Consider the following 25,297-nt stretch of genomic DNA (forward strand, 5'->3'; position numbering starts at 1 on the left):
TCCCCCTCCCTTGCCCCTCGGGGCCCCCCCCATCTCTCGCCCTTCGGGGCTTCGCCACGTGTGGCGCTGGGGAAGCTGATCCTCCCCCCGTGGGCCTCCGGCCCCTGCTGGGGGGCAGCTGCCCCGCCTACTTCAACTTCTTCCGTCCGGGACCTATAGGCCGCGTGTGCTCTTGTGCATGCGGCTTCCCCGACGCTAAATACAAAATAATAATAATAATAATAACGGCACGTTGACGGCAGCTAGGCCGCATCTTGAGCCATCTCACAAGGGAGAGGATGGCGAGCTCTCCCGCCGCCTCCTCGCAACGGCGATCGATCCCGGCCGTGGTGCACACGCGCATCGACAAGGCGCGCGTGCGCACGCTGGCGCAGAACATCGCGTCGACCCATCTTTCCGCGCTGCTCGGCTCCGGCGTCGCGCTGCCGAAGCCGCCCGCGCTGCCCTGGGTGGACCTCGAGGTGTCGCCGCGCTTCGACCGGCCCGTGGAGATCTGCATCGACTGCCCGGAGAAGGCCTGCGGCGCGCCGGGCGTCGCGCGCGTGCTCGTGCTGCTCGAGCCCGAGGAGGTGTCGCGCGCGGCGGCGGCCGCGGCGGCGCGCGGCGGCTTCGACGTCGTCCTCGGCCACGACGCGGCGGCGACGGCGGCCGCGGGCGCGCGGGCCGCGGCCTTCTTCGCCCACGGCGGCACCTGGGTGCCCGAGGCGACGTGGCGGCGTCCGCGGAGCGCGCCGAAGCGCCGCGCCGCGAGCCTCGTCTGCGGCGACAAGCGGACGACGCGCGGCCACGCGATCCGGCGCGCGCTCTGGGCCGCGGCCGCGGGGTCCAAGGCCGTGGCGCGCTTCGCGTCGGCGCGCGCGACGACGCTGGCGATGGACGGCGGCGCGAAGAGGATGGGCGCGGCGCCCGAGGCCAAGGCCGCGGCCGTCGCTCCCTACGCGTTCCACGTGGCGATCGAAAACGTGCGGCGCGACGGCTACTTCACGGAGAAGCTCCTGGACTGTTTTTTGCTGCGCACGGTGCCCATCTACTGGGGCTGCCCGAATCTGGCCGACTTCGGCTTCGACGCGACGGGCGTGATCGTCGTCGACGACGGCGGCGACGTCGACGACGTCGCCGCCGCGGCGCTCCGCGCGGCCGAGGCCGCCGTCGCGACGGACGGCGACTACGCGGCGGCCATCGAGGCGAACTACGAACGGGCCCAGGCGTTTCTGGATCTCGAGGGCCGCCTCGAGGCCGCCGCCGCGGCCGCGCTCGCCGCGCCGCCGGCGCCGGCCGACGAGGCCGCCGTCGCGGCCGCGCTCGCCGCGCCGCCGGCGCCGGCCGACGACTGCGTCTGGCGGCCGCGGACCTGGCCCCTGCGGCTGCTCAGCGAGGCGCAGTACGCGGCCTGGGAGGCCGACGGCTACGTGTGCCTGCCCGGGGTCGTGCCGCCGGCGCTCTGCGCGGCCGCGGCCGCGGCGATCCGCGAGTTCGTGCGCGCGGACGACGCGGACGAGGCGACCTGGTACGCGAACACGGGCGACATCTACGACGAGTCCCTCGCGCCCCGCCTGGCCCACGGGCCCTGCGGCATGGTCCAGATGAGCCACCACGCGAGCCTCTGGGCCATCCGCCAGTGCCCCGGCGTGCATCGCGCGTTCGCGGACGTCTACGGCACGGAGGAGCTCTGGGTCACGTGCGACCGGGCCCACTTCAAGCCGCCGGAGCGCGCGGACCACCCGGCCTGGGCCGACCCGGGCGACGTCCACCGGGGCATGCACTGGGACGTCGACGTCGGCCGGCCGCCCGTGCCCTTCTCCGTGCAGGGCGTCGTGTACCTCGAGGCGACGGACGCGTCCACGGGCGCGCTGCGCGTCGTGCCGGGCTGCCGCGGCCGCCTGGCGTCGCTGCGCGAGGCCTGGCGATCGACGGGGGCCGACGCGCACGCGGGCGAGGCCGTCGCCGCGGAGGGCCCCGCGGGCACGCTCGTGCTCTGGCACGGCGCGACGCACCACGGCCCGGGCCGCAACGTCGGCGAGAGGCCGCGCGTGTCGGCCTACGTCGCCATGCTCCCCGTCGACGCCGCGCCCTTCGTCGGCCCGCGGCGGCCGAGCTACCCGCTGAGCCTCAGCGACGCGGGCACGCTCGCGTACGACGCCGACCCGGACTCCGCGACGCGGCTCGACCGCGGCGCCCGCGCGGCCAAGTGGCGCGGCCGGGCGCCGCTCCTCGTCGAGGACCCGGCGGAGGCCGACCTCGACCGCCGGCCCCCGGGCGAGGCCGACGGCGCGCCGTTCCCCGGGCTCACGGCGCTCGGCCGGAAGCTCGCGGGGCTCGACGCGTGGGACGGCGGCGCCTAACTCATAGTTTTAGCCCGCGCGGCGCGGCGCCTTCGCCGGGTAGGCCGCGACGGGAAGCCCGCAGCGCCAGCGGAGCTCGGGGGCCTCGCCGCACGCGTCGACGCGCGCCGCGGAGAGGAGCTGGACGCAGAGCCACGTGCCGCCGAGCGCGCCGACGTGCCAGAGCGGGTGCAGGAACGCGGGCCCGAGGACGCTCTCCCGCACGAGCGCGCAGAAGTGGAACTCGACGACCCACGCCGTGCCGCCGCCGACGGCGTAGCTGCCGATGGCCGCGACGAAGAGGGGCTTCACGAGCCCCCGCCGCGTCCGCTCGCCGACGGCGCGCCCGAACGCGAGGCGCGCGCACCCGGCGACGATGCAGAAGATCGACAGGAGGTACAGCGTCATGAAGGCCTCGTAGAAGGCGCGCCAGCGCGCGTAGACCGCGACGGCGGCGCCCGACGCGGCGGCGAAGGCCTTGGGCAGCCACGGCCGCCGCAGCGCGGCCGCGCCCGAGCCGAGCTCGCAGAGGATGAAGACGAGGACGGCGTTGAGCAGCAGCATGGGCGCCTCGTCCGCGGCCTGGCCCGGCGCGATCATCGTCGCGTGCAGCGCGACGCTGCCGGCGCCGATGACCGCCGTGAGCAGGTACGCCAAGGCGAACGCCGGCCGCTCCCAGCCGTGCGCCGCCGGCGCGCGCCGCATCGGGTTCGCGACGCAGACACCAAATATACCCAGGGCCACGTAGGGCAGCGACGACGCCGCGTTCCACGGCTCGGCGACCCAGGCGCTCCGCTCGAAGTTGGGCTCGCAGAAGTCGACCGACGACGGCGAGAAGCCGAGCGTCTCCCAGTAGCCGACCGGCGGGGCCATTTGATGATTCGTGGGTGCGATCGATGTGGATGTGATCGATGCGCTGCCTCGCGGCCACAAATGGCTGGGAGACGCGGTCAAATGGACCGATTTATCCGCGCATAAGCAGCCCAGCCTGTATGTTTGCCTCACCTTGCAGTGGAATTGCCACAAATCCTTGAGGCATGGCTTGCCATCGGATCTCGATAGAGCGCGCATCAATGCGCTCCTTCTCGCTCAAGCGGGTCATTAGCATCACTATGCTCGCATGCGCATCGAGCATGAAGCCGATGCCGCACCGAGTGGCTCCGCACCGGCCTCAGAGCTCTCCCGATGTTGCGCCGAGCTCTCTGGCGCGCAAGCACCTGCTCTCGGCGGGCGTGGCTGCGCCGAGCTCTCTGGCGCGCAAGCACCTGCTCTCGGCGGGCCTGGCGCTGCTGGCCGCCGCGCCGCTGGCGTCGCGCGCGAAGGACTTTGGGTGCACCGAGGGCGAGGACGACTACTTCTGCCTCGACGGGAAGCTCCGCGCGCAGAACGGCCTGCCGGCGTACCAGGCGCCGCCGAAGGCCAAGGTCGACGGCGCCGCGGCGAAGGAGCGGCGCCTCGAGGCCATGCGCGCGCAGTACCGCGGCGCGCGGGCCGGCGCGGCGCCGGCGCCGGCGCCCCCGCCCGGCGCGGCGCCGCCGCCGGCGTAGGCGCCGCGTAACGCCGGCGCGCGCCTTAGGACCCGGGCCCGGGCTCGTCCCAGCCCTTGCGCCAGTAGGCGCCGTGCTGGCCGATGAGGGCGGCGAGGCCCTTGTTCTGGACGAAGACGCGGCGGAGCGCGCCGCCGGGCCGCGCGTCCGCGGCCTCCGCCGCGCAGGCCGCGAGGCCCGCGAGGTCCGGCGTGCACGTGTAGACGTGGTCCGACGGCAGGGGCCGGAGGGGCGCGACGATGTGCCGCGCCGCGCGGAACTTGTGGACCGCCGCGCGCGCGCCGCCGAGGTGCCAGTCGTCGATGACGACCGCGCCGCCCGGCGAGAGGCGGTGGTACGCGCCGTGGAGCGCGTCGAGGACGCCGTCGTAGGCGTCCGCGTCGATGCGCAGGAGGGCCAGGACCGGCGCGCCCTCCGGCGGCGGAACCGGCGCGACGTCGGACGTCGAGCCGAGGACCGGCGGCAGCGACTCGTTGAAGAAGCCCTCGACGAAGGTCACGCGGCCGTCGAGGAGGCCGTAGCGGCGGAAGTTGTAGCGCACGGCGTCGACGCCGGAGACGAAGCGGTCCGTCCAGTCCGCCGTCGGGTCGACCTCCTTGGCGTGCGTCTCGCCCGTGGCCGCGACCTCGATGTCGAGGCGTGGCGGCGGGATGCCCGCGAACGAGTCCGCGACGACGACGCGCCGGGTCGCCTCGGCTGGGAACGCCGCCGCGAGGAGGCCCCGGAGGAAGATGCAGGCGCCGCCGCGGAAGACGCCCGCCTCCATGAGGTCCCCGGGCACGCCGTCGTCGAAGAGCCGGCCGACGAGGCGCTCGAGGTGGTCGAGGTCCGCGACGCTGAGCGTCGTCTGGTAGCGCCGCCGCGCGCGCTCCGCCTCCTCGCCGTCGGCGCCCGAGCTCAGGCCCGAGACGCCCGCCGCGCGCCACGTGAGGCCGAAGGGGTGCTCGCACGGCGCGGCGACGGGCGATTCCGCGGACCCGACGCCGCAGCCCGCCGCGGCGTCGTGGAGCCGCGCGTCGCCGAGGATGGCCGCCCACTCGCCGAGCTCGAAGTCGGCGTGGAGGTAGTTCGTCAGGCCCCGCTTGAGCCCGTCGAGGTAGAGGCCCGCCGCGTCGCCCTCGAGGCGCGCGGCGCCCGCGCCCGCGGGCGCCTCGCCGCCGAAGCGGTCGTCGGCGCAGGCGAGCTCCGGCGCGCCGGCGGCGCAGACCTCGCCCTCGAGGCCCACGTCGTAGACGCTCAGCGCGCCGCCGCCGGCGACGTCCGCCGCGCGGCCCTCGAGCGCCGCGTGCAGCCGCGCGCTGCTCAGGCGCACGACGGTGGCGCTCAGGCCGCTCTGGTCGCTCGGCAGGGGCCGCGCCGCCAGCGCCCAGTACCAGTTCTTGTAGATGGCGAGGCACGGCGATAAGACGAGCGCGTCCGCGCCCGCGAAGTCGCGCGCGCCGCCGTAGAAGTCGCTGCTGTTCCACCGCGTCTCGCACCAGGCCGCGAGGCGCGAGAAGGCGATGTCCGCCGCGAGCGTGTCGCCCTCGAGGAGGTAGGTCAGGGCCGCGTTGTTCCGGAACTCGACGGACTGGACGAGACCCTCGGTCATGGCGAGCTCGCGCAGCTCGCCGTAGCGCCCGGACCGCAGGAGCGACGCGCCGGCGTCGCCGTCGACGCCGTCGACGACGATGTCGTCGGGCACGACGAGCGTCGTCGGCAGCATGCGCTCCGGCTCCCGCGCGCCGCACGCGGCGACGAGGACGACCAGCCAGCGCGGGCGTTGGGCAGCCATGATCATTGCGCGATTCCTAATTCGGCGGCGCTTGGCGTTCAACACGAATCCTTGAACCTCTCGCGCGAACGAAGGAACGCCGTCACGGAGTCCGGGAACCCTTACGCCTATCGCGCGCAGGTGAAGGCCAGGGGCGTCGACGAGACGCCCCAGACGCTGTGGACGACGACGCTCGCCGCGCTCTCCGGCGCGTCGAGGTCCACGCGGACCGTCGACGTCCGCCACATGGCCTCCATGGAGAAGGACCCCGTCTGGATCGCGACGCCCGCCGCGTCCAGGATGTCGAAGTCGGTCTCGTAGGCGTCGTTCATCTTGACGAGGTCCCAGGCGTCGAAGCGCAGCGCGCCGTCGGCGCAGGACGCGCGCGACACGAGCGGCTCGTCGAAGAACTTCTCGACGGCGTAGGCCGCCCAGCCGACGACCTCCTCGAGCGTCGGGTCGTTGTTGTAGCGCGTCTCGTTGCCCGTCGTGCCGTAGACCTTGAGGTCCAGCGCCGACGTGGGCTGGCCGCCGTCCAGGGGCCGCGTGACCTCGACGACGGCCGCCTCCCACGTGATGTCGTCGGTCATCGTCGTCGGCCAGTAGAGCGACAGCACGTTGCCTACCAAGTGCGACGGGGTCGGAACTCTTTTCAGGCGACATTCGCGCGAAAAAAACACTCGCGTCGCTCGACGCCGCGCGTTGCCCGTGGGCATCCTATCCGCGTCGCCGTAGACGAAGGCGTAGGGCACCTGGTAGTCCCAGACGACGCGCGCGACCATGGCGTCCATGTCGAGGTTCACGACGGCGACGCGGGACCGCAGGTCCGTCGCGTTCCGCGAGTTCGCGAACACGAAGTAGTCGCCCTCGCCAAAGTATTCCAGGCCGTGGTTCACGTGCCAGAACGAGTAGTTCCGCGCCTCCGTGTCCGCGCGGCTCCCGTCGATGTCGTACATCGCAAAGTCCGTGGCCCGCCCGCCGACGCACCACTGCGTCTCGAGCGTCTTCTGGTCCATGAGGAAGAAGGAGCAGACCTCGGGGTCCGCGGCCTTGTTCCCCGTGAGGACGACCGCGTCCTGCTGCAGGTACTGGATGTGGTTCGGGTAGTTGGGCAGCGCGTAGACGTTGAAGCGCACGAGGTCCATCGCGCCCGTCTTCGTGTCGTAGCGCGCCAGGCCCGTCGAGTTCTCGTTGAGGTCCTGCAGCGCGTAGAACTTGGACGTGCCCGAGGGGGCGTCGTAGACGAGCGACGACGCGTGCGAGTCGATGAGGAGGTTCGTCGTCTCGTCGGGCACGACGTAGGGCGCCGTGTCCGTCTTCCACTCCCAGAGGTACGGGTTCCCCGCCTTGATGCGGCCCGAGTTCGACATGAGGAGGAAGGCGTCCGGGCTATAGTAGCGCATGCCGTCCACCGTGACGCGCAGGAGGTCGTCGATTTCGTCGCCCTGCGAGTCGTAGGGCAGGCTCGACGGCACGATCGTCGCCGCGCGGATCGTCCCCGTGGGGCTGAACACCACGAGCAGCGACGCCGTCGACGTGTCCAGCGTGTACTGGTTGAAGCACGTCGCGAGCCAGCCGGTGGCGCCCTCGCCGAGGTCGCCCTCGAGCGCCGCGGCGTCGAAGGTGAAGACCATGCTCGAGGGCAGGTACTGCTCGACGCACGCCTCGTAGTCGTACATCTGCGTCACGCAGCCCTGGTCGCCCATGTCCGCGAGGGCCTCGCGGACTTTAGGGAACTGGCGCACGAGGTCCATGGCGGTGACCGTGACCGTTCGCTGCTGCGGTTCGCGTTTCGCCCGGGTCGCCAGCAGCGCCGCGCGGCTCGGCGACGCGCCGCCGGTCCAGGCGGCGACGCCGAACACGGCCAGCAGCCCCAGCGCGTTCAGCGCCACGACGCGCCCGGGCCCGCGTTCCTTCGTCGTCGGCCGGAGCACGTGGGTCCCATAGCTGGATCGCAGCATGGTGGGCGCCGCTTGGGGGAGGCTGCCCATCGCACGCTGACAGAGAATATCCGAACTTCTCAAGGTTGATGTCGAAGTTTGAGAGAAGCTGCCCCCAGGACGATGGGCCAGCGGAAGAAGCAAGGTGCTGCGGGGGGAGGGAGCACGCCGCCCCCGGGCGGTGCTGCGGCGCCAGGGCCGGCGGGCGGCGCGTCGCGGGCCAACGGCGGTGCGCTCTCTGAAGGGTCGGCATCTGAAGGATCGCCATTCGACGGGCTGTCCGAGGTGCAGCAGAAAGCATTTGTCTGGATGGTCAATTTTTTGGGCCCGCTCGAGGGCCGCGCCCGAGAGCTGCGAGACAGGACTCGCGGCAAGTCGGAGCTGATGGTCTTGGACCTGCGCGTGCGTCGCGGCGCGGACCCGCCGCCGGACGCGCGCGTCCTCGCGGAGGCGCGGCTGTTCTCGCGCGGCCGGCCGAGGAGCATTGTCTCGCACATGGATGACATCGGCTATCCCGTTTCCTACGGCGAGCCGCAGGTCGCTCTCATCCTGTCCAAATGCGAAGTCCTGCGCGAGGCGGACACGATGCTCATCTGCTGCGTGGGGGACTCGGTCCCGCCGGGAGGCGGGCCACTGCCGCCCAACTTCAGCCACTCCTTCCTGAGCACGTGCTTCGACCAGCTCCGGGAGATCCGCAGCGCGTTGGCGAAGCCCGCGAGGCCCAAGGAGCGACCGGAGCCGGAAGCGGTCTGGAGGACGCGGGACGCCCGCCTCGCGTGCGGAAATTGCGGGACTCACGAGGGGAAGATGCTGTCCTGCGCCGGTTGCGGGCAAGTGCGTTATTGCGGGCGCTTGTGCCAGAAACAGGCCTGGTCGCAGCACAAGGAGGAGTGTAGAAAATACCAGAAGGTCGCGGCCGACGTCGACGCCATGGGCCAAAAGATGTCGGAGAGCGCGTCGCTCCGAGTGCACACGAATGGCAAGGAGGTGGTCAAGCACCTCTCGGGAGCGGGACTCGACGCGATGATCACCCCCGAGGATGCCGCCGCCTTCCAGGTGAAAGTCGAGCAGTTCGCGAACGTCATGGTTCGGGAAGGATACCTGTCGAAGCTCGTCTGGGGGATGAGGTGCAACAAATTTAGCACCGCGGGGGGCCTATCTGCCGACGTCGTCCGGCGCAAGGGCCTCGACGGGACCCGGAAAATCCTCTGCATGATCAAAAACGCGGCTTTCGAGGACTGGCTCGCGCGGCACATGAAAAGCCTCGAGCTCGTCGGCCGCGCCTGTTCCGAGCTCGCGATGACGCTCTTGGATGAGGACGACGTCCGCCTCTGCAAAGGCAAGGGGATGACGGGCGTCGACGTCTTGAGCAGGCAGCTGCGCAATCCCGACTTCGACCCGAAAGAGGGCTTCCTCTGCATGTTCATCGACCCCTCCTACGGGCCGTACGCGGACGCGACCCTCATCGTCCGGTGGGACCTCCGCTTCGAGTGCGAGGCTCCGTAGAATCGAACGAAAACTTAGCGCGGGGGCGCGGCGCTACGCGTCGTCGGGCGGCATGCTCGCGTACGCGTCGAAGAACTCGGCGTCGTCGCTGTCCTGGGAGATGGCTCGCGGAAGCCGGCTCGGGTCCATGCCGAGGACGGCGCGGAGGACGTCGTCGTCGGCCGGGGGCGGCGCGTCGGACGCCGCGCGCGTCTTCTCGAGCGTCGCCCGGAGCCTGCCGAGGAGCCGCTGGACCTCCGCGGACGTCTGGGGCTCGTCGCGGGGCCGGGGCTCCGGCGCGCGCGCGCGCCGCTGCTGCTTCGCGGCGAGGTACTCCTTGAGGCTGACCTGCTTCGCCGGCGGAGGCCGCGCGGGCCCGCGGTCGTTCTCGTCCGCGGCGGCCGCGGCCGCGCGGCGCGGCGGCGGCGGCGGCGGCGCGTCGCCGCCCGCGTCCGCGGGGTCCGCGGCGGCGGCGCGCGGCGGCGGCGGCGCGTCGCCGGCGCCCGCGGGCGCGCGCGGCGGCGACGGCGCGGGCACGGGCCCCGCGAGGACCTCGACGACGGATTCGCCGCCGTCGCCGTCGCGCGCGCGGCGGTCCGCGGCGATGCGCGCGCGCATCTGCTTCCGCGACGCCTCGCGCGCGGCCGCGCGCGCCTCGGCGAGCGTCGGCTCGGCCGGGGGCCGCGGCGCCGCGGCCGCGCGCGCGGCCTCGGCGTCCGCGGCCTCGGCGCGCGCGCGGAGCCGCGCGGCGGCCGCCGCGGGGCCGGCCTTGGGGTCCGAGCCCCGGCGGCCGTTCCCCGGCGGCGACCGGCGCCGCGGCGCCCGCGGCGCCGCGCCCGCGGCCGCGGCCGCGTCCGCGGCGGCCGCGTCGCGCGCGAGCGCCTCGGCCCGCGCGCGGAGCCGCGCGGCCGCGGCGCCCGCGCGGGCCGCGGGCGACACGGCGACGGGCTTTTCCGCCGGCTCCGGCGACGCGGGGAAGGGCAGCGCGCAGCGGTAGACCGCGGGCGCCGCCGCGGCCTCCGCGGCGGCCGCCGCGGCCTCGGCGTCGAGGTCGGCGTCGAGGTCGACGGCGTCGCCAACGTCGTCGGGCGGCGGCCGGCGCATGCCACCGAGCTGCTCCTTGAGCTGGCCCATCTGCGCCTCGAGGTTCCCGAGCCAGGCCGGGCCCGCGACGGGCGGCGACGGCGCGCGCCGGTCGGCCGCGCGCGGCGCGGGCGCGGGCGGCGTCGCGGCGCGGCGCTCCGGCGACGGGTCCCGCGCGGCCGCGGGCGCCGGCGCCGCGTCGGCCGCGGGTGCCGCGTCGGCCGCGGCGTCGGCCGCGGGCGCCGCGTCGGCCGCGTCGCCGCCCCGCGCCGCGGCGCGCGCGCGGACGGCGTCGCGGACGCGGCGGCCCGCGACGTCGTCGCGGCGGTCGCGGTCGCCGGCGGCCGGCGGCGGCGGCGGCGGCGGCGAGCCGCGGGGCGGCGCGCCGTCGACGCCGTCGGGCATCTCCCACTGGCTGTGGCCCGTGATCTCGTTGACGTAGAACCACTTGTCGCTCGCCGGGTCCCGCTTGAGCCACCAGCCGCCGCCGAGCGCGCGGTACTCGGCGCGCTCGTCGCCGTCGCCCGCGGCGCCGTCGTCGCTCGAGTCGTCGTCGTCGTCGCTCGACGAGTCGTCGCCGCCGCCGCCCGCGGGCACCGCGCCGTCCGACGACGACGACGACGCCGTCGACGGGGCCTCGGCCGCGGCGTCGCCCGCGGGCGGCCGCGGCGCCGCGGCGCCGGGCCGCGGCGACGGCCGCCGCTCCGGCGCCCGGGCCGGCGACTCCTCGGCGCCGGCGTCCTCGTCGAGCGTCGCCAGGGGCGCGCGCGGCGCGCGGAGCGCCGCGGCGCCGTCGCCGTCCGCGGGCTCGCGCGCGCGGTCCGCCTCGCGGCGGACCTCGCGGATCGCGCGCGCCTTCGCCGCGCGCTCCAGCGCGCTGCGCTCCGCGGCCCGGGCGCGCGCGAGGAAGCGCGGCGGCGCGCGCTTCGGCGCCGCGCGCGGTTGCGCCGCGGGCACGGGCGGCTTCCGCGGCGGCGGCCGCGGCGGCGCGGCGTCGTCGGCCGCCGCGCGCGCGAACTTGCGGTCGAGGCGCGCGCGCGCGTCCGGCAGGTTGCTGTCGCGGGACCGCTGGCGCTCGAGGGGCACGGGCGGCCGCGCGGGCGCGCCCGGCGCGACGCGCGCGCGGTCCGGCGGCGCCGCGGCGGCCCGGTCGCGGCGCCGGGGCTCCGCGTCGTCGCGCGCGCGGCCCCGGAGCAGGCCCCGGAGCTCCGCGGCGTCCGGCGGCCGGTCCTCGTCGCGCGGCGGCGGCGGCGGCGGCTCGTCGGGCCGCGCGCCGTCGCCCGCGGCGGCGCCGCGGACGCGCCGCGCGGCCGCGGCGACGACGGGCCGCGCGAGCACGTCGACGATGTCCGGCCGGTCCCGGGGCCGCTTCGCCAGGAGCTCCGTCTGCAGGCGCCGCAGCTCCGGGGAGAAGGACCCGCCGAGCTTCGGGTACGCCGGGCTGTTGTTCGCCGCGCCGTACATCACTAAACGCACGAGCGCGGGCATGGACCGCGCCTCGAAGGCGCGCTTCAGCGCCACGAGCTCGAAGAGCACGCAGCCCACGGACCAGACGTCGGCCTTGTAGTCGTAGGGCTTCTCGTCGAGGAGCTCCGGCGCCATGTAGCACGGCGTGCCGACGGCCGTCGCCGCGAGGTCGCCCGTCGCGTCGAGGACCCGCGAGATGCCAAAGTCCCCGAGCTTGACGACGTCGCGCCCGCCGCCGTCGCGCGTCACGAAGGCGTTGGACGTCTTCACGTCGCGGTGGACGACGCGGTGCGCGTGCACGTGCTCGAGCGCCATGCACAGCTGCGCGAAGACCCGGAGCGCCGACGACTCCGACGGCCGCTGCCTCGCGCGGCGCCGCACGGCGACCCACTTCTCCAGGTCGCCGCACTCGCAGTACTCCATGACGATGCAGAGCTCGCGGCCGCCGCTCGAGTTCCGCCGCAGGAACGACTCGAGGTGGCTCACGATGTGCGGGTGCCGCAGCGTCGCGAGCAGCTTCGCCTCCTGGCGCACGAGCTTCGCCTCGCCGCGGCTCAGCCGCGCGAGGGCGATGGTCTTGACGACGCAGACGAGGCCGTCCTTCTTCCGCTTCGCGACGATGGCGCTCCCGTAGGACCCCTTGCCCACGACCTTCTTGCAGTCGTACTTCTCCATGGTGGTGTGTGTTGCGGGGGTAGCGTGTGCGTGTGCGGCAGGTGTGGCGCCGTCGCGCGGGTTCAACGGCGCGCGCGGGCAGCGCCGCGCCCCCGGAGACGCGCTCAGGAGGCGCGACCGAGTTGGTTTTTAGCAGCACCCATCCCGTCAACCGCGGATTTTTACGAATCGCCACAAGGCGCGATGGAGGCGCCCGGCGACGATGCCAGCGACCCGACGCTCAAATCGGCGCTCGCGCAGGAGGTCGGCGCGCTGCGCGAGGCCAACGAGTCCGCCGGCGCGCCGTCGGCGCCGGCGCCCGCCGGCGACATCTCCTGGGAGAACGTGACGGACGACGGCCTCGTGAAGAAGGCGACGCTGCGCGCGACGAGCATGAAGGTGCCGCTCTACCCCGTGGACGGCATGGAGCTCAAGGTGCACTACACGGGCACGCTGCCCTACGTCGAGGGAGCCGACGAGCCCTTCGACTGCTCGCGGAAGCGGAAGACGCCGTTCACGTTCACGCTCGGCCACGGCGCGGTCATCGCGGGCTGGGACGAGGCGTTCTGCAAGGTCGCCGTCGGCGAGACGGCGCTCATCGAGGTGGGCCCGGCCTACGGCTACGGGTCCGAGGGCCACCCGCCGGTGATCCCGCCGGACGCGCACCTCCGCTTCGAGGTCGAGCTCCTGAGCGCGGCCGTGAAGAAGAAGGAGCTGCACCAGCTCACGGCCGAGGAGAAGTACGAGCTGTCGACGCTCCACAAGGCCAAGGGCCTCGAGCTCTTCGCCGCCCAGGAGTGGAAGGGCGCGCGCCGCGCGTTCGCGGAGGCGGTGCACTACTGCGACGCGTCGACCTACACGCGCAACGACAAGCCGCTGCCCGACGACGTCGCCGCCGTCTACCTCTCCTGCCACCTCAACGCGTCCCAGTGCGCCCTGAACGCGAAGGAGTGGCCCGCGGCGGCGGCCTACGCGACGCGCGCGGTCCGGCTCCGACCCGACAGCGTCAAGGCGCTGTACCGGCGGGGCGTCGCGCGGAGCCGCATGGGCCTCCTCGACGAGGCCAAGGCGGACCTGAAGAAGGCCGCGGCCCTCGACCCGAAGAACAAGCCCGTGCGCGTCGCCTGGGCCGAACTCAAGACCCTCGTCGCGGAGCAGACCAAGGGCCAGAAGACGACGTTCAAGGGCGCGTTCGACAAGGTGAGCCTCTTCGGCGACAAGCCGTCGAACGTGCTTCACCCGAGCGAGACGGAGAATCCCTACGTCTTCTTCCGCATCCGCGCGTTGCCCAAGGGCGGCGAGGGCGGCGCCGCGGCCGCGGAGGGCTTCGACGGCACGCTCGTGCTCCGCGTCTACGAGGACAGCCACCCGAAGACCGCGAAGAACTTCCTCGCGCTCACGCGCGGCGACAAGGGCCGGGGCCGCGTCTTCGGCAAGCCCCTCGCCTACGCGGGCACGCCCATCCACCGCGTCGCCAAGGACTTCATGATCCAGGGCGGCGACGTCGTCGCGGGCGACGGCACGTCGGGCGAGTCCATCTACGGCAAGACCTTCAAGGACGAGCACACGCACCTCAAGTTCGACGCGCCGGGCTGCCTCTCCATGGCCAACAGCGGGCCGGACACGAACCAGTCCCAGTGGTTCGTCACCTGCGACGAGGCGCCGCACCTCGACGGCAAGCACGTCGTCTTCGGCAAGCTCGTCGCGGGCATGGCCTTCCTCAAGCAGCTCGCGAACCTCGACGCCGACGCCGACGGCGCGCCCAAGTTCTTCTCCGTGAAGATCGCCCAGTGCGACGTCCTCGACAAGCACGTCGCCGTCCAGATGATCGCCGAGGACAAGCGCGAGGCCAAGGCCGCGGCGCTCGAGGCCGCGGCCGCCAAGGCCGAACCCGCGGCGGCGACCCCGGAGGCCGACGCCGACGCCGCGGCCAGCGACGCGAAGATGATCACGGAGAACGAGCTGTGAGGTCTGCGTAAAGTTGCGGCTAGGCTAAGAGAGGCTAAAGCTAGAGAGCCCTATCCAGCACGGCTGCAACATCGCTTCAAGTTGAATGTGAGAGCACTGTGACGGCATGGCGACATCGCTCGGCCGCATGCCGAAAGCGTCGTTGCCGATGCAGTCGCTCGGCCGCACAACGCGTCTGCTGCTGCTCCTCGCATCGGCACTGGCGTTGCCGCCGACGCCGACGCAGAAGCGGCGCTACGACCTCGTCATCTACGGCGCGACGGGCTTCACGGGCCGCCTCGCGGCGGAGTACATGGAGTCGCGCTACCGCAAGACGACCGTGACCTGGGCGCTCGCCGGGCGGAACCGCGCGAAGCTCGAATCGCTCGCCAAGGAGATCGGCGCCGACGACGTGCCGCTTTTGGTCGCGGATGCGAACGACGCCGACGCCGTCGCCGCCATGGTCGGCGACGCCAAGGCCGTCGCGAATTTCGCGGGCACGCCGTTCCTCACGAAGGCGCTGCCCGTCGTCGAGGCCTGCGGCCGCCTCGGCACGCACTACGTGGACATCACGGGCGAGACGGCGCTCCACAGGGCGTCGGCGGCGCGCTACGACGCGCTCGCCAAGTCGACGGGCGCGTGCGTCGTCCACAGCTGCGGCTACGACAGCGTGCCGTCCGACCTCGGGTATTTGCTGGCCAACGACGCCTACCGCCACCTCCACGGCGGCCGCGCGCCGTCGCGCGCGCGCTACGTGAGCCGGTCCTTCTCGGGCGGCGCGTCCGGCGGCAGCATCTACACGGGCCTGGCGCTCTTTGGCTTCGCGGACGAACTCTTCGACGACGACGCGAGGCGGCTCGTCGCCGAAACCTCGGGCAAGTACCCGCTCAGCGACGTCTGCGGGCCGGACGCGACCGACACGGTGTCGTTCCCCGAGTGGGACTGGCTCGCCGACGCCTGGGCGATGCCGTTCATCATGGCGGGCGCGAACGCGCCCGTCGTCCGCAAGAGCCAGGAGATCTACGGCGACTACGTGCCCTACGACGAGGTCGAGGCCTACGCCGGCTCGCGCGTCGGCGCCTACGCGTCCTACGCGGCGACCGTGGGGAGTCTGCTCGCGGTCCTCTTCCCGCCGACGCGGGCGCTCCTCAAGCGCTACGTGCTGCCCAAGCCCGGCGAGGGGCCGGACCGCGCGACGCGCGACGGCGGCGGCTTCCACTCGGAGGTCATCTGCTCCGGCGTCGAGGGCGCCGTGAGCGCCCACGTCAAGAGCGGCACGGCGGGCGACGGCGGCTACAAGGCGACGGCGCACATGGCCGTCGAGGCCGCGCTCGGCCTGGCCCTCGGCGACGGCGGCTGCGAGGACGGCGGCGTGCTGACGCCCGCGACGGCGCTCGGCTACGTCCTCGTGGAGCGCCTCCGGGCCACGGGCATGGACCTCTACATCGAGGAGAAGACGCTCTCGGCGACGGCGCTCCACTACCTGCAGGCCGCTAAAAGCTAGGTGTGAATGGCGTTACCGCTCGCCGCACCACTCGGCGACGTGGTCGAAGGGGAGGACGTCGATGCCGTCGTCGTCGTCGAAGCGGACCGTCGCCTGCTCCTTGCGCTTGTCGCGCGCGAGGAGCGTGCCGAGGGCGTTCTTCCGCGGGCCGAGGACGGCGCGGACGGCGCCGCCGTCCTTGGGGAGCGCCGTCTCGAGGTGCTTCTCCCGGAGGCCCGGCTCGTCGACGCGGTCGCCGTTCTCCAACGCGAGCGTCGCGCGGAGCGCGCCGCCGTCGCCCATGAGCACGTCGAGCACGCGGCCCTTGCAGCGGAAGCGCGGGTCGCCGTCGCGGGCGACGCGCACCTTGATGCCGACGACGAGCCAGGGCGGCGCCTTGGGCCGCGCGGGCTCCGCGGCTCGCTTCCGCGCGCCGCCGCCGCCGTCGGTTTCCCGCTTGCGCTTCTTCTTCGGTTCCCTGAAGGGCTTCTTCGCCAGGCTCGCGGCGTCGACGCGGGCCAGGGCCCGGTGGGGCAGGGGCAGCAGTTCCCGGCCGGAGCTCCCCGCGGTCGCCTCGATCTCCACGACCGCGTGGTTCGGGCGGATCGCGTCCGACGGCTCGACGACGCGCGCGCGCCGCCCGTCGAGGTCCGCGTCGAGGGTCTTGTCGCCGCGGGGCCGCGAGATGCGGACGACGTCGCCCGCGGCGAGGGGCGCGTCGGGCGCCGCGGGCGCGTCGTCCTTCTTCGCGGCGCCGAGCCACGCGCGCTTCGTCCCCTCCTTCTCCTTCTCCTGCTTCTTCCGCTCCTTCTCGCGCTTCCGCAGCAGGTCGAGGTCGACCTGCTGCGCGGCGGCGGCGGCCTCCTTGGACGTGGCGCTGCGGCCCTCGCGGAGGCGGCCCCGCTTGTCGTAGATCTCCGGCGGCTTGGGCGTCGCGCCGAGCCCCAGACCCTTCTGCCGCGCCTCCACGGGGTCCTTGAACCGGTCCTCGTCCTCGTCCGTCGGCCCGCCCCAGCCCATGCCCCGGAGCATGCCCACGCCGAAGGCCTCGATGGGCACGGCCTTGTAGGCCGCGTCCTCGCACGTGATGTCGTCCGCGCGCCGGCTCACGTCGTGGCGGAACTTGTCGCCCTCGTCCTCGATGTCCGCGAGGCCGGGCATCATCGCCGCCACGAGCAGGGGCGCGTCGGCCCGCGGCGCCGCACCGCCGCCGCCGTCGAGGGGGATGACGAGCTTCGCGTCGGGTTTCTCCGTCTTGACGAACTCGCCGACGCCCTCGGCGATGACGGCCGCCGCGGCCGCCTCGTCGAGGCTCGCGGACGCCGCCGACGGCGCGGCGGGCTCGCGCTTGACGGGCTCGCCGGCCCAGGGGTTCGCCGTGAGCGGGATGACGAGGTCCTTGGCGATGTCGCGCTTCGCCTCCTCCTCGCTCTTGTCGACGAAGGCGGCGATGACCGGCTGCTTGGCGGTCGCCGACGGCTTCTTTTTGATCGAGAAGCCGTTCATCGTCGCGTGGGTGGCGCGATGGATGCGAATGCTCGCAGGTGCGCGCGCGCGTTCAGGCGCCGCTACCGTTCGCTGTGCGATCCGCGAAGCGTCGAGGCGCCATCGGCGGCCGTGGGAATTGGGCCGATGTTGAGCGGCACGCTCGACGGCAACGTTCATCGCGCGCGCGTCAAAAGACGTGTGCGAGTATCTCGCGGCCGTTCATGCTGCCTCGTCACCGTGTTCCCGGGGCTGCGAGCTTCCCGAGACTGCTCGCAAATCGGCTGACTCGCGGCCGGAGTGACTTCCGCGTCGCGGAGTACGACGAGGTCCGGCCGTCGTGGTCGTCCGCGCCGCAGCAGCGGCACGCGGCGCCCGGGCGGCGCTCCACGAGCACGTTGAGGCCGCCTTTCAGGCTGAGTCAGAGAGACACAAAGTATGTTAGGAATGTGTGAGAGGACCAGTAGAGCCGGTAGAGGCTCGGTAAGGCCGATGGTGAAGGCAGGGTAGGGTGCTCCTGTGTGTGTGGTGTCTTGTGCTCCCCCGCAGCGCGCAGGGTGAGTCAGGGCGTGGCGAACACGCGTGATGAAAGTGGTGGAAGAGCGAGACGGGTCAGTGCGGAATCTGGACCCGGCCCGTCGCGGAGTCGGCGGCCGCGTAGAGAGGAGCTCGTCGGTAGCATCGGCGGCGTAGACGGTCTCGGTGTCGCCGTGGAGGCGGGCTTGAACGCCGGACCCGGGGTGTGCCGGGGGCGTGGTGCCGCTCGCCAGAGATACCCCCGGCGGTATCCCCCGTATCCTATAACACTCATACCCCGAGTCTGGGCTATGGACCACTAACGCTGCTTTTCTGCGGCCCTGTGATCACAGGGTAAGCCTGCTAACCCCAGCACCGCCGCAGCTCCGGCCGAGCGCCGCTCTCCGCCGGAGCGCCGCCCCGCGCCACGCCGCCGCGAATCCCGTCGGATTCCGCCGCGACACGGCCCGGAGCGGCAGCCCCTCCGCCGGCCGGGACCCCCCAGAGGCCCCCGCCCGCGGCGCAGCCCCCTCCTGTCGCGCCCCGTTCCACTCGGGGCGCTGGGACTGCAGTAGACGCTCCGCGTCTACCAGCCGTCATCATGACCGACGAGACGGAGACCGACACGTCAAATTTCGCAAAAATGTTTGACAGACTCCCCGCGTTCAACCCGCCCGACACCAACAGCGCCGGCGCCATCGCGCTCCGCGCCTGGGTGCGCGGCCTGACGGCGCGCGGGCCGCCGGCGCTCGCGTTCCTCCGCAAGTACGAGGAGGACGACTTCGTGAGCAGCTACGACTCGTACCTGCCGAGCGGGACCGGCTCCGGAGCCAAGAAGGCCTACATCGCACGCGCCCTCATGTACGCGCTCGAGACGCGCTTGGAGGGCACGGCGCAGGTCTACGTCGACCTGCTGATCCAGGCCAAAGGCGACATCTCGGCCAAGGGCATCTTCCTCTCGCTCATCGAGGAGTACAAGGCCGGGGACGCGAGCGACGTCCGGCGCGACCTCGCCGCGCTCTCGGCGAACGCCAACGGCGGCCTCCGCGCGACGCAGCTGCGCCTCAAGGTCCTCGCCAATCAACACCGCGTCGCCACGGGCATGCAACTGTCCAGCGCGGAGCTCCGCGACTACGCGCTCGACGCCCTCGACCCGGAGGGGGGGCGAGCGGGCGGCGCGGTCGAAGGCGGGCCGCCGGCCTCGCGCTGCGACGTGACGTTGATGTCAATCGTCGTTTTCGAGCTCGCTCGCTCGTTTGGCGCCGGTAGCGGCACCGGGTCTACGCGACGCCAGAGAGGCGCCGCGGTCGACTCCCCCGGAAGGAGAGGAGAGCCGCGGGGACAGCCGACGGCGGAGCGTCGTGTGACGTGCCGTTCGTTGACTGTCTTAATTCCCGCACGAGTTCGCGCAGGAAGGCGGCGGCGGCGGCGAGCCAACGCGACGCCGAGGAGGCGCCGCGGGGCGACTCCCCCGCGAGGAGGGAGGAGCCGCAGGAGGGGGCGGGCGGCGGGGCGCTCTGGTGGCGCGTGTCCGCGATGCCCTCCGTTCGCGTCCTCGTTCGTTCGGAAGACGCGCGTGTCGTTTTGGCGCCGGAGGTGGCTCCGGGCTTGCGACGCCGAAGGGCGCCGCTCGCGACTCCCCCGGAAGGCAGGAGGAGCCGCGCCCCGCCGCGGCCAGAGCCGCGGCGAAAAATGGGCTGCACGGCGGGGCGCGGGCTGCCTCGCCGCGCTGCCGTGCCGCAGGACGCTTCGCAGCGCCCTGTTGCTGCGCGAGGGACCCGGTGGGTGTCGCGCGAGCAGGCTGCGCCCGGCGGCTAGCCGGGCGCGCGCGCAGGAGCGCATAGTGGGCCCATAACCCAGAGAGACACAAAGTATGTTAGGAATGTGTGAGAGGACCAGTAGAGCCGGTAGAGGCTCGGTAAGGCCGATGGTGAAGGCAGGGTAGGGTGCTCCTGTGTGTGTGGTGTCTTGTGTGAGTTCGGTCATCGAGCGGCGCGCGGCCGGTCCATGTCGCGCGCCAACATCGGTTCAAGATAGATGCGATCAGCCGATTTGTGACGATCGATTGCTCGGTGCTCCGACTTGCCCGCTCGCCATCGACCTCGACCGATGGCGCCCGCATCGGCCGACGACGACGACCGCAAGCAGACGATCAATTTGGCGAAGTCGATCCTCTTGAAAGCGCTCCTCGCGACGAGCGTCGTCGTCGCGGGCGCGAAGATCAAGGCGCTCGCGCTGCCGTCGACGAATGCGGACGGGCGGCCGCGGCGGGCCGTGGCGCCGTTCACGAAGCCCGGCGACGGCTGGCCGAGCAAGCTGAGCAAGACCCACCTGGCCCAGCTCGACGACGGCAAGAAGGTGCTGCTCGCGGGCCGCGAGGCGAACGCGGGCGGCGGCCGCGGCACGGCGGTCTGCGACGTCGCCGCGCCGCCGGACAGCTGCTGGCAGGCCATCCTCGGCTTCGAGCGCTACGCGGGCCGCCTCGCCCAGTGCTCCTCGAGCTCCGTCTACGAGCGGAAGAAGAACGTCATGGCGCGGAGCGAGACGATCAAGGTCCACATGAAGCTCGCCGGCGGCGTGAAGACGTTCAACTGCTTCTACGACCACACCTACCGGCCCGACAAGCACACGGTGACCTGGACCCTGGACCCGGACAAGAAGTCGGACTTCCTCGACGTCCAGGGCCAGTGGTGCGTCTACAAGCACCCGACGAAGAAGAACTGGAGCCGCGTATGGTACTCCGCGGACGTCGTGTTGCCGCCGTGGCTGCCCCGCGTCGTCGTCGTCCAGCTCTGCAAGACGTCGGGCACCAAGGCGCTCCAGTTCGCGAAGAAGGAGGCCGAGGCCGTCTACAAGAGCTCGAGCCGCTTCCGCGGCGGCTTCCGGCTCCCGAGCTCGCTCGCGCCCACGCCGAAGATGGCCCATCTGAGGTAGGGCGCGCCGGGCGCGATTCCCCCTAAGACGACGAAGACCAGTCCCCGGGGTTGTCGTTACGCGTCGAAGGCGACGAGCTTCAGCACCGTCGCGAGCGAGGAAGCATTCCCCGGGGTTGTCGTTACGCGTCGAAGGCGACGAGCTTCAGCACCGTCGCGAGCGAGGAAGCATTCCCCCGGGGTGAGAGTCGTTACGCGTCGAAGGCGACGAGCTTCAGCACCGTCGCGAGCGAGACGCTCGTGCCGAGGCCGTCCCAGAAGGAGTCGAGGCCGCGCGGCGACTCGGGCGCGTGCTGGAAGAGGACGAAGTAGAGCTCCCAGTCGACGAAGCTCAGCTTGAGGCGGCCCGGGAAGGCCCGCTCGTGGGCCAGGTGGAGGTCGATCTCGCGGACCCGCAGGTGGAGGTGGGCCTCGTCGTCGGTCTGCCAGTAGGACGCGACGCGCTGGCGCACGAGCGCGTGGCTCTTGGGCCAGACCGTGCACTTGACGACGGCGCGCTTCGCGCAGCAGTCGCGCTTGCCCGCGACGGCGGAGAACGCCGCGCCGTCGGCCTTGCGCACGAAGGTCACGCGCGCGACGCACGCGCCGCACTTGAGCGCCGCGTGGAGGCGCGCGGCGTCGACGCCCGGCAGGTCCACGGCGTACTCGGGCCCGCCGTCGACGGCGACGTCGGCGAGGCCCGCGAGGCTCGGGAGGCACCGCCGCGCGGCGAAGCCCGGGCCCTCGACTTCGAGAAAGAGCGCGACGCCGCCGAGGCCCGCGTCGCCCCGCGGCGGCGCGGCGAGGCGCCGGAAGAGCGCGCGGCGCGCGCAGCCCACGTCCGCGGGCGCCGCGCCCGGCCACCGCGCTTCGACGAGGGAGCCCCAGAGCCCCGGCGCGGCGGCGAGGCGCCTCCAGTGCTTCGACACGCTCGCGGCGGCGCCGAGGCTGCGGTGGTCGGCGAACCAGAGGAACTGGATGTCGCCGAGGCCGTCGACGAAGCTCGCCGGCGGGCCGTCGCGCCCGGACGACGACGCGAGGGTCTCGACGAGGTCGGTCTTCGCGCGCTCGAGCTCCCGCCGCGCCGCCTCGAGCTGGGCGCGCGTCGCGAAAAAGCCCGACCCGCCGGCTGCCCCTCCGTTGCCCGACAACGCGTCCCGCCGCGCCGCCCGACCCATGTCTATCGCAGTAGACTTGTGCGAAGTGGACAGCGGCTAGTTTGAAGAAGCCCGGCCCATACGCTTAGTAGACTTGCGCGAAGTGGACTGCAAGATAGCCGTTTGATGATCTTGAACTTTAACGGGTAGCTCCACGACGCCCGATGGAACCGATGAGCCAGCAGCAGCTCGACGTCCTCGCGTAACGATGGACCGCGCCGCCAAGCTCGCCGAGGCCGCGCGCGGCCGCGACGCGGCGATGGCCGTGCAACAGCGGCGCAAGGCGCCGCTGCCCGAGGAGGCGGCCGCGGGCAGCAGCAAGCGGCTCATGCAGGCCTCGTCGCCGGCGCGCAGGGAGAAGAAGGAGTGGGAGCTCGAGGAGCTGCTCGCGGAGCAGGCGCGCCTCGCGCCCCAGAAGATGCAGCTGCGCATCGTCTGGACGCTCCTCGAGGTCGAGGTCGGCCGCGCGAAGGTCCGCGCGCGCGAGGCCGCCGCGCTGAAGAAGACGGGCCGCGTCGCCGCGCCGGAGATCCCCGCGAGCCTGCCGCTGTCGAGCCGGCCGCCCAAGTCGGGCAAGCAGCTCTGGCGGAAGGCCGGCATGGGCCTCGTGCTGGGCCTCAAGGCCTTCAAGAAGGACGCGGCCGTCGAGCCCCGCGCGCCGACGCCCAAGGCCCAGCGCCAGGCGTCCGCGGGGCTCGCCGCGGGCGTGTCGAGCGCGTCGCCGCGCAACTCGCGGCAGCAGCGCCGCGCCGACGTCGCCGCGCGCGAGCGGCGGGCCGCGTCGCCGCGGGAGGAGCGGCGGGCCGCGTCGCCGCGCGACCGCGGCGCGGACGCCGCCGCTGCGCCGCGCGAGCACAGCGCGTTCGACCGGCCGCGGTGGGGCCTCGCCGCGGCGGCGCCCGAGGAGCCGTCGCCGTCGAGCCGGCGCCTCACGGCGAAGAAGCAGCGCCTGGCCAAGTACAGCGTCGTCGGCCGCGTCGACGAGAAGCTGCGGGCCGAGCGCCGCGCGTCGCTCGCGGCGTCCAAGGCCGCGGCCGCGGAGCAGCGGGAGCGCGACGACATGCGCCGCGAGGAGCGCGCGCAGCGCGCGAAGCGATTCCACTTCGTCGGCCGCGGCCGCATTTTCTACATGCGCGCGCACGCGTTCCTGCAGACGTCTGTGTTCCTCAACCACGAGCGCGACTACATGGTCTGCGTCACGGAGCGCCACGCGGCGAAGCTCCACGCGCCGGTCCTCTTCAAGGAGCGGGACCTCGTCGCCGCGGCGACGGCCTACGAGGCGCGCGGGAAGCACAAGGCGAACCTCCGCCTCGTCGCGCCGGAGCCCGCGCTCGCGGCCGGCGGCGACGTCCGCGAGCCGACGGCGCTGCCGCCCTTCGCGCGCCACTACCTCTTCGAGTGCGGCCGCCTCACGATGCGGGGCCGCGGCGACGACGCGGGCGCGGACGTGTCCATCCTGGGCGTCGACACCTTCTCCCTCGGCGACGCCATGGCGTCGGGCAACTACGTCGACGCGGCGTCGTTCGGCGACTACGAGGCGCGCGCGCTCGACGGCTGGACGCCCGAGCACGAGGCCGGCGACGAGCTCCACGACTCCTACGCCGCGGCGCTCCACGAGGCCGAGGACGCCGCGCGCCGCGGTGTTGTTAGTCCCGAGACCTCGGCGCCGCGCGCCGCTTCGATCGTCCCCGGAACCGCGAAGACGTCCGACCCCGCCGCAGGTCCATCTCAACGCCGAGGCCCACGCGGTCATCGCGCGGAACCACGAGGCCGCGCGCCGCGACTCCCTGGCCCTCGCGGAGGCGCACGCGCGCGACTCCGCGCTCCTCGCGGACCTCGTCGACGGCTACGCGCCGGGCCAGCTCGGCGCGAAGCGCGACGCGGCCTACGACCCCCGCGCGGCCGACGCGGCGCTGCCGCCGCCCCAGGCGACGGCGCCGCGCGGCTCGGCCAAGGGCGCAAAGGTCGCGGCGACGTACCTGCGGCCGCCGCCGCAGAAGCCCCGGCCCAAGAGCGCCGCGGCGGCCAAGCCCGTGCTCAAGCCCGCGAACTACGCCTGGAAGAGCGCCAAGCCCTCCCAGCCCCCGGCGGCGCCCGCGCGGCCGAGCCGCGCGGTCAAGGGCGCCGTGCCGCGCCAGACGACGCGGCCCGCGCCGCCCGGCCCGCGGCCCGCGGCCGCGAAGAAGCGGCCCAAGTCCCACGCGGGCGCGCGCAGCCATAGCCGCGTGCTCTAACGCGGGGTAAAGCGCATGGCGCCTTAGCTTCTATCGCGCGCGCAGCCAGAGCCGCGTGCTCTCACGCGGGGGAAAGCGGATGGCGCCTTAGCTCCTATCGCGCGACCTTCTTCTTCTTCTTCTTCTTCTCCGGCGCGGCCTCCGCCTCGGCGGCGCGCTTCTCCTTCTTCTTCTTCTTCTTCTTCGGCTCGTCGGCGGCGACGGGTGCCTCCTCGACCGTGGCCTTCTTCGCCTTCTTCTTCTTCTTCGGAGGCGCGGCGGCACCCGACGCCGCGGCGAACGCGTCGTCGATGCTGCGCGCCTTGGCGGCCGCGGCGGCCTCGAAGGCGTCGTCGATGGACGCGAGCTTGGCCGCCGCCGCGCTGCTCGTCGTCGCCGTCTTCTTCTTCTTCTTCTTCGCCGGCTTGGCCGCGGGCTCGTCGTCGTCGTCGTCGCTGTCGTCGTCGTCGTCCTGCCAGTGCGTGTGGCCCGACGGGCCCTGGCCGGCGCGCACGAAGTTCGAGTAGAGCATCTTCTTCTCCGGCGGCATGTCCTCCGCCGCGGACCGCCGCGACCGGTGCGCCGACGCGACGTAGAAGCCCAGGCCGCCGGACTTGCCCTTGGGCGCCAGCATCTTGAGCGTGTCGTGGAGCGAGATGAGCTTCGCGTCCTCCATGGTTGCGAGCGTGTTTTGCGCACGTGTTAAGAGCGCGTGAGGGCTTGCGAGCTGCGTCCGGACGTCGCAATCAGAGGTCCATCGCCTATTTGCTGTGGCAACGAGGTCGATCTTGACGAGCGCGCACCGACGATGGCCTCCTCGAAGGGCGGCCTGCGCCTCGTCGGCAGCGACAAGGGCGCCGCGGCGCACACGGTGGCGGCCGATGCGGCGCCCGCCGCGGCGGCGCCCGCGGAGGACCCGGACAAGCTCGACCCGAATCCGCCGGTGCTCGACAAGTTCGGCAACCCGCGCATCAAGACGGAGCGCGTCGAGAACGTCATGGGGTCGCAGGCCGGCGCCGGGTCCGGCGACTTCCACATGTACCGCCACCACCGGCGCACGGAGATGCTCCGCGTCGAGCGCATGGAGCGGCAGGCCGGCGTCGACGACGAGGACGACGCGCACGCGGCGCGCGTCGAGGCGAAGCGCAAGGAGTGCGAGGACCGCACGGCGCGGAACGCGGCGAAGCGGCGGAAGAAGAAGGAGAACAAGGCGAAGCGCGACGCCGTCTACCAGGGCACGGGCGGCGCCGCGCCGCTCCCGTCCGACGGGTCGTTCCTCGCGCGCGCCAAGGCCCAGCTCGCGGCCGAGGAACTTAAGGGCGCGTCATCGTAGC

The 25,297-nt window shown here is 73.1% G+C and overlaps 7 protein-coding genes across 7 annotated transcripts in view; 5 read left to right on the forward strand and 2 right to left on the reverse strand.

The window, feature by feature from the left end:
• AURANDRAFT_62480 (hypothetical protein) overlaps positions 1-2,342 on the forward strand; it is a gene marked incomplete at both ends in the record, with an annotated part of 3,654 nt that extends 1,312 nt beyond the window's left edge. The window contains one exon of the mRNA XM_009036586.1: positions 351-2,342. Coding sequence (XP_009034834.1) covers positions 351-2,342 — 1,992 coding nt within the window. The remainder of the gene's footprint in view (positions 1-350) is intronic.
• A 1,551-nt stretch (positions 2,343-3,893) lies between these two features.
• AURANDRAFT_23748 (hypothetical protein) lies at positions 3,894-4,715 on the reverse strand (the record flags this gene model as incomplete). The annotated part of the gene is made up of 3 exons (XM_009037073.1): positions 3,894-3,944; positions 4,074-4,280; positions 4,326-4,715. Coding segments are annotated over 3 exons (648 nt in total), but the record flags the coding sequence as incomplete, so codon positions are not given.
• A 6,728-nt stretch (positions 4,716-11,443) lies between these two features.
• On the reverse strand, positions 11,444-12,271 carry AURANDRAFT_23783 (hypothetical protein; the record flags this gene model as incomplete). The annotated part of the gene is made up of 1 exon (XM_009037072.1): positions 11,444-12,271. A coding segment is annotated over one exon (828 nt), but the record flags the coding sequence as incomplete, so codon positions are not given.
• A 183-nt stretch (positions 12,272-12,454) lies between these two features.
• On the forward strand, positions 12,455-13,480 carry AURANDRAFT_23356 (hypothetical protein; the record flags this gene model as incomplete). The annotated part of the gene is made up of 1 exon (XM_009036587.1): positions 12,455-13,480. A coding segment is annotated over one exon (1,026 nt), but the record flags the coding sequence as incomplete, so codon positions are not given.
• A 102-nt stretch (positions 13,481-13,582) lies between these two features.
• Positions 13,583-14,017, forward strand: AURANDRAFT_15979 (hypothetical protein; the record flags this gene model as incomplete). Its single annotated transcript, XM_009036588.1, has 1 exon — positions 13,583-14,017. A coding segment is annotated over one exon (435 nt), but the record flags the coding sequence as incomplete, so codon positions are not given.
• A 430-nt stretch (positions 14,018-14,447) lies between these two features.
• On the forward strand, positions 14,448-15,644 carry AURANDRAFT_11729 (hypothetical protein; the record flags this gene model as incomplete). The annotated part of the gene is made up of 1 exon (XM_009036589.1): positions 14,448-15,644. A coding segment is annotated over one exon (1,197 nt), but the record flags the coding sequence as incomplete, so codon positions are not given.
• A 2,638-nt stretch (positions 15,645-18,282) lies between these two features.
• On the forward strand, positions 18,283-25,296 carry AURANDRAFT_62484 (hypothetical protein; the record flags this gene model as incomplete). The annotated part of the gene is made up of 5 exons (XM_009036590.1): positions 18,283-18,861; positions 19,830-20,611; positions 21,901-23,395; positions 23,472-23,975; positions 24,787-25,296. The coding sequence occupies 5 exons, from the start codon at positions 18,283-18,285 to the stop codon at positions 25,294-25,296; spliced, it is 3,870 nt and encodes a 1,289-aa protein (XP_009034838.1).
• Position 25,297: the final 1 nt, after the last annotated feature.

Source organism: Aureococcus anophagefferens (assembly GCF_000186865.1).
Source record: "Aureococcus anophagefferens unplaced genomic scaffold AURANscaffold_5, whole genome shotgun sequence".
Lineage (NCBI taxonomy): Eukaryota > Pelagophyceae > Pelagomonadales > Pelagomonadaceae > Aureococcus > Aureococcus anophagefferens.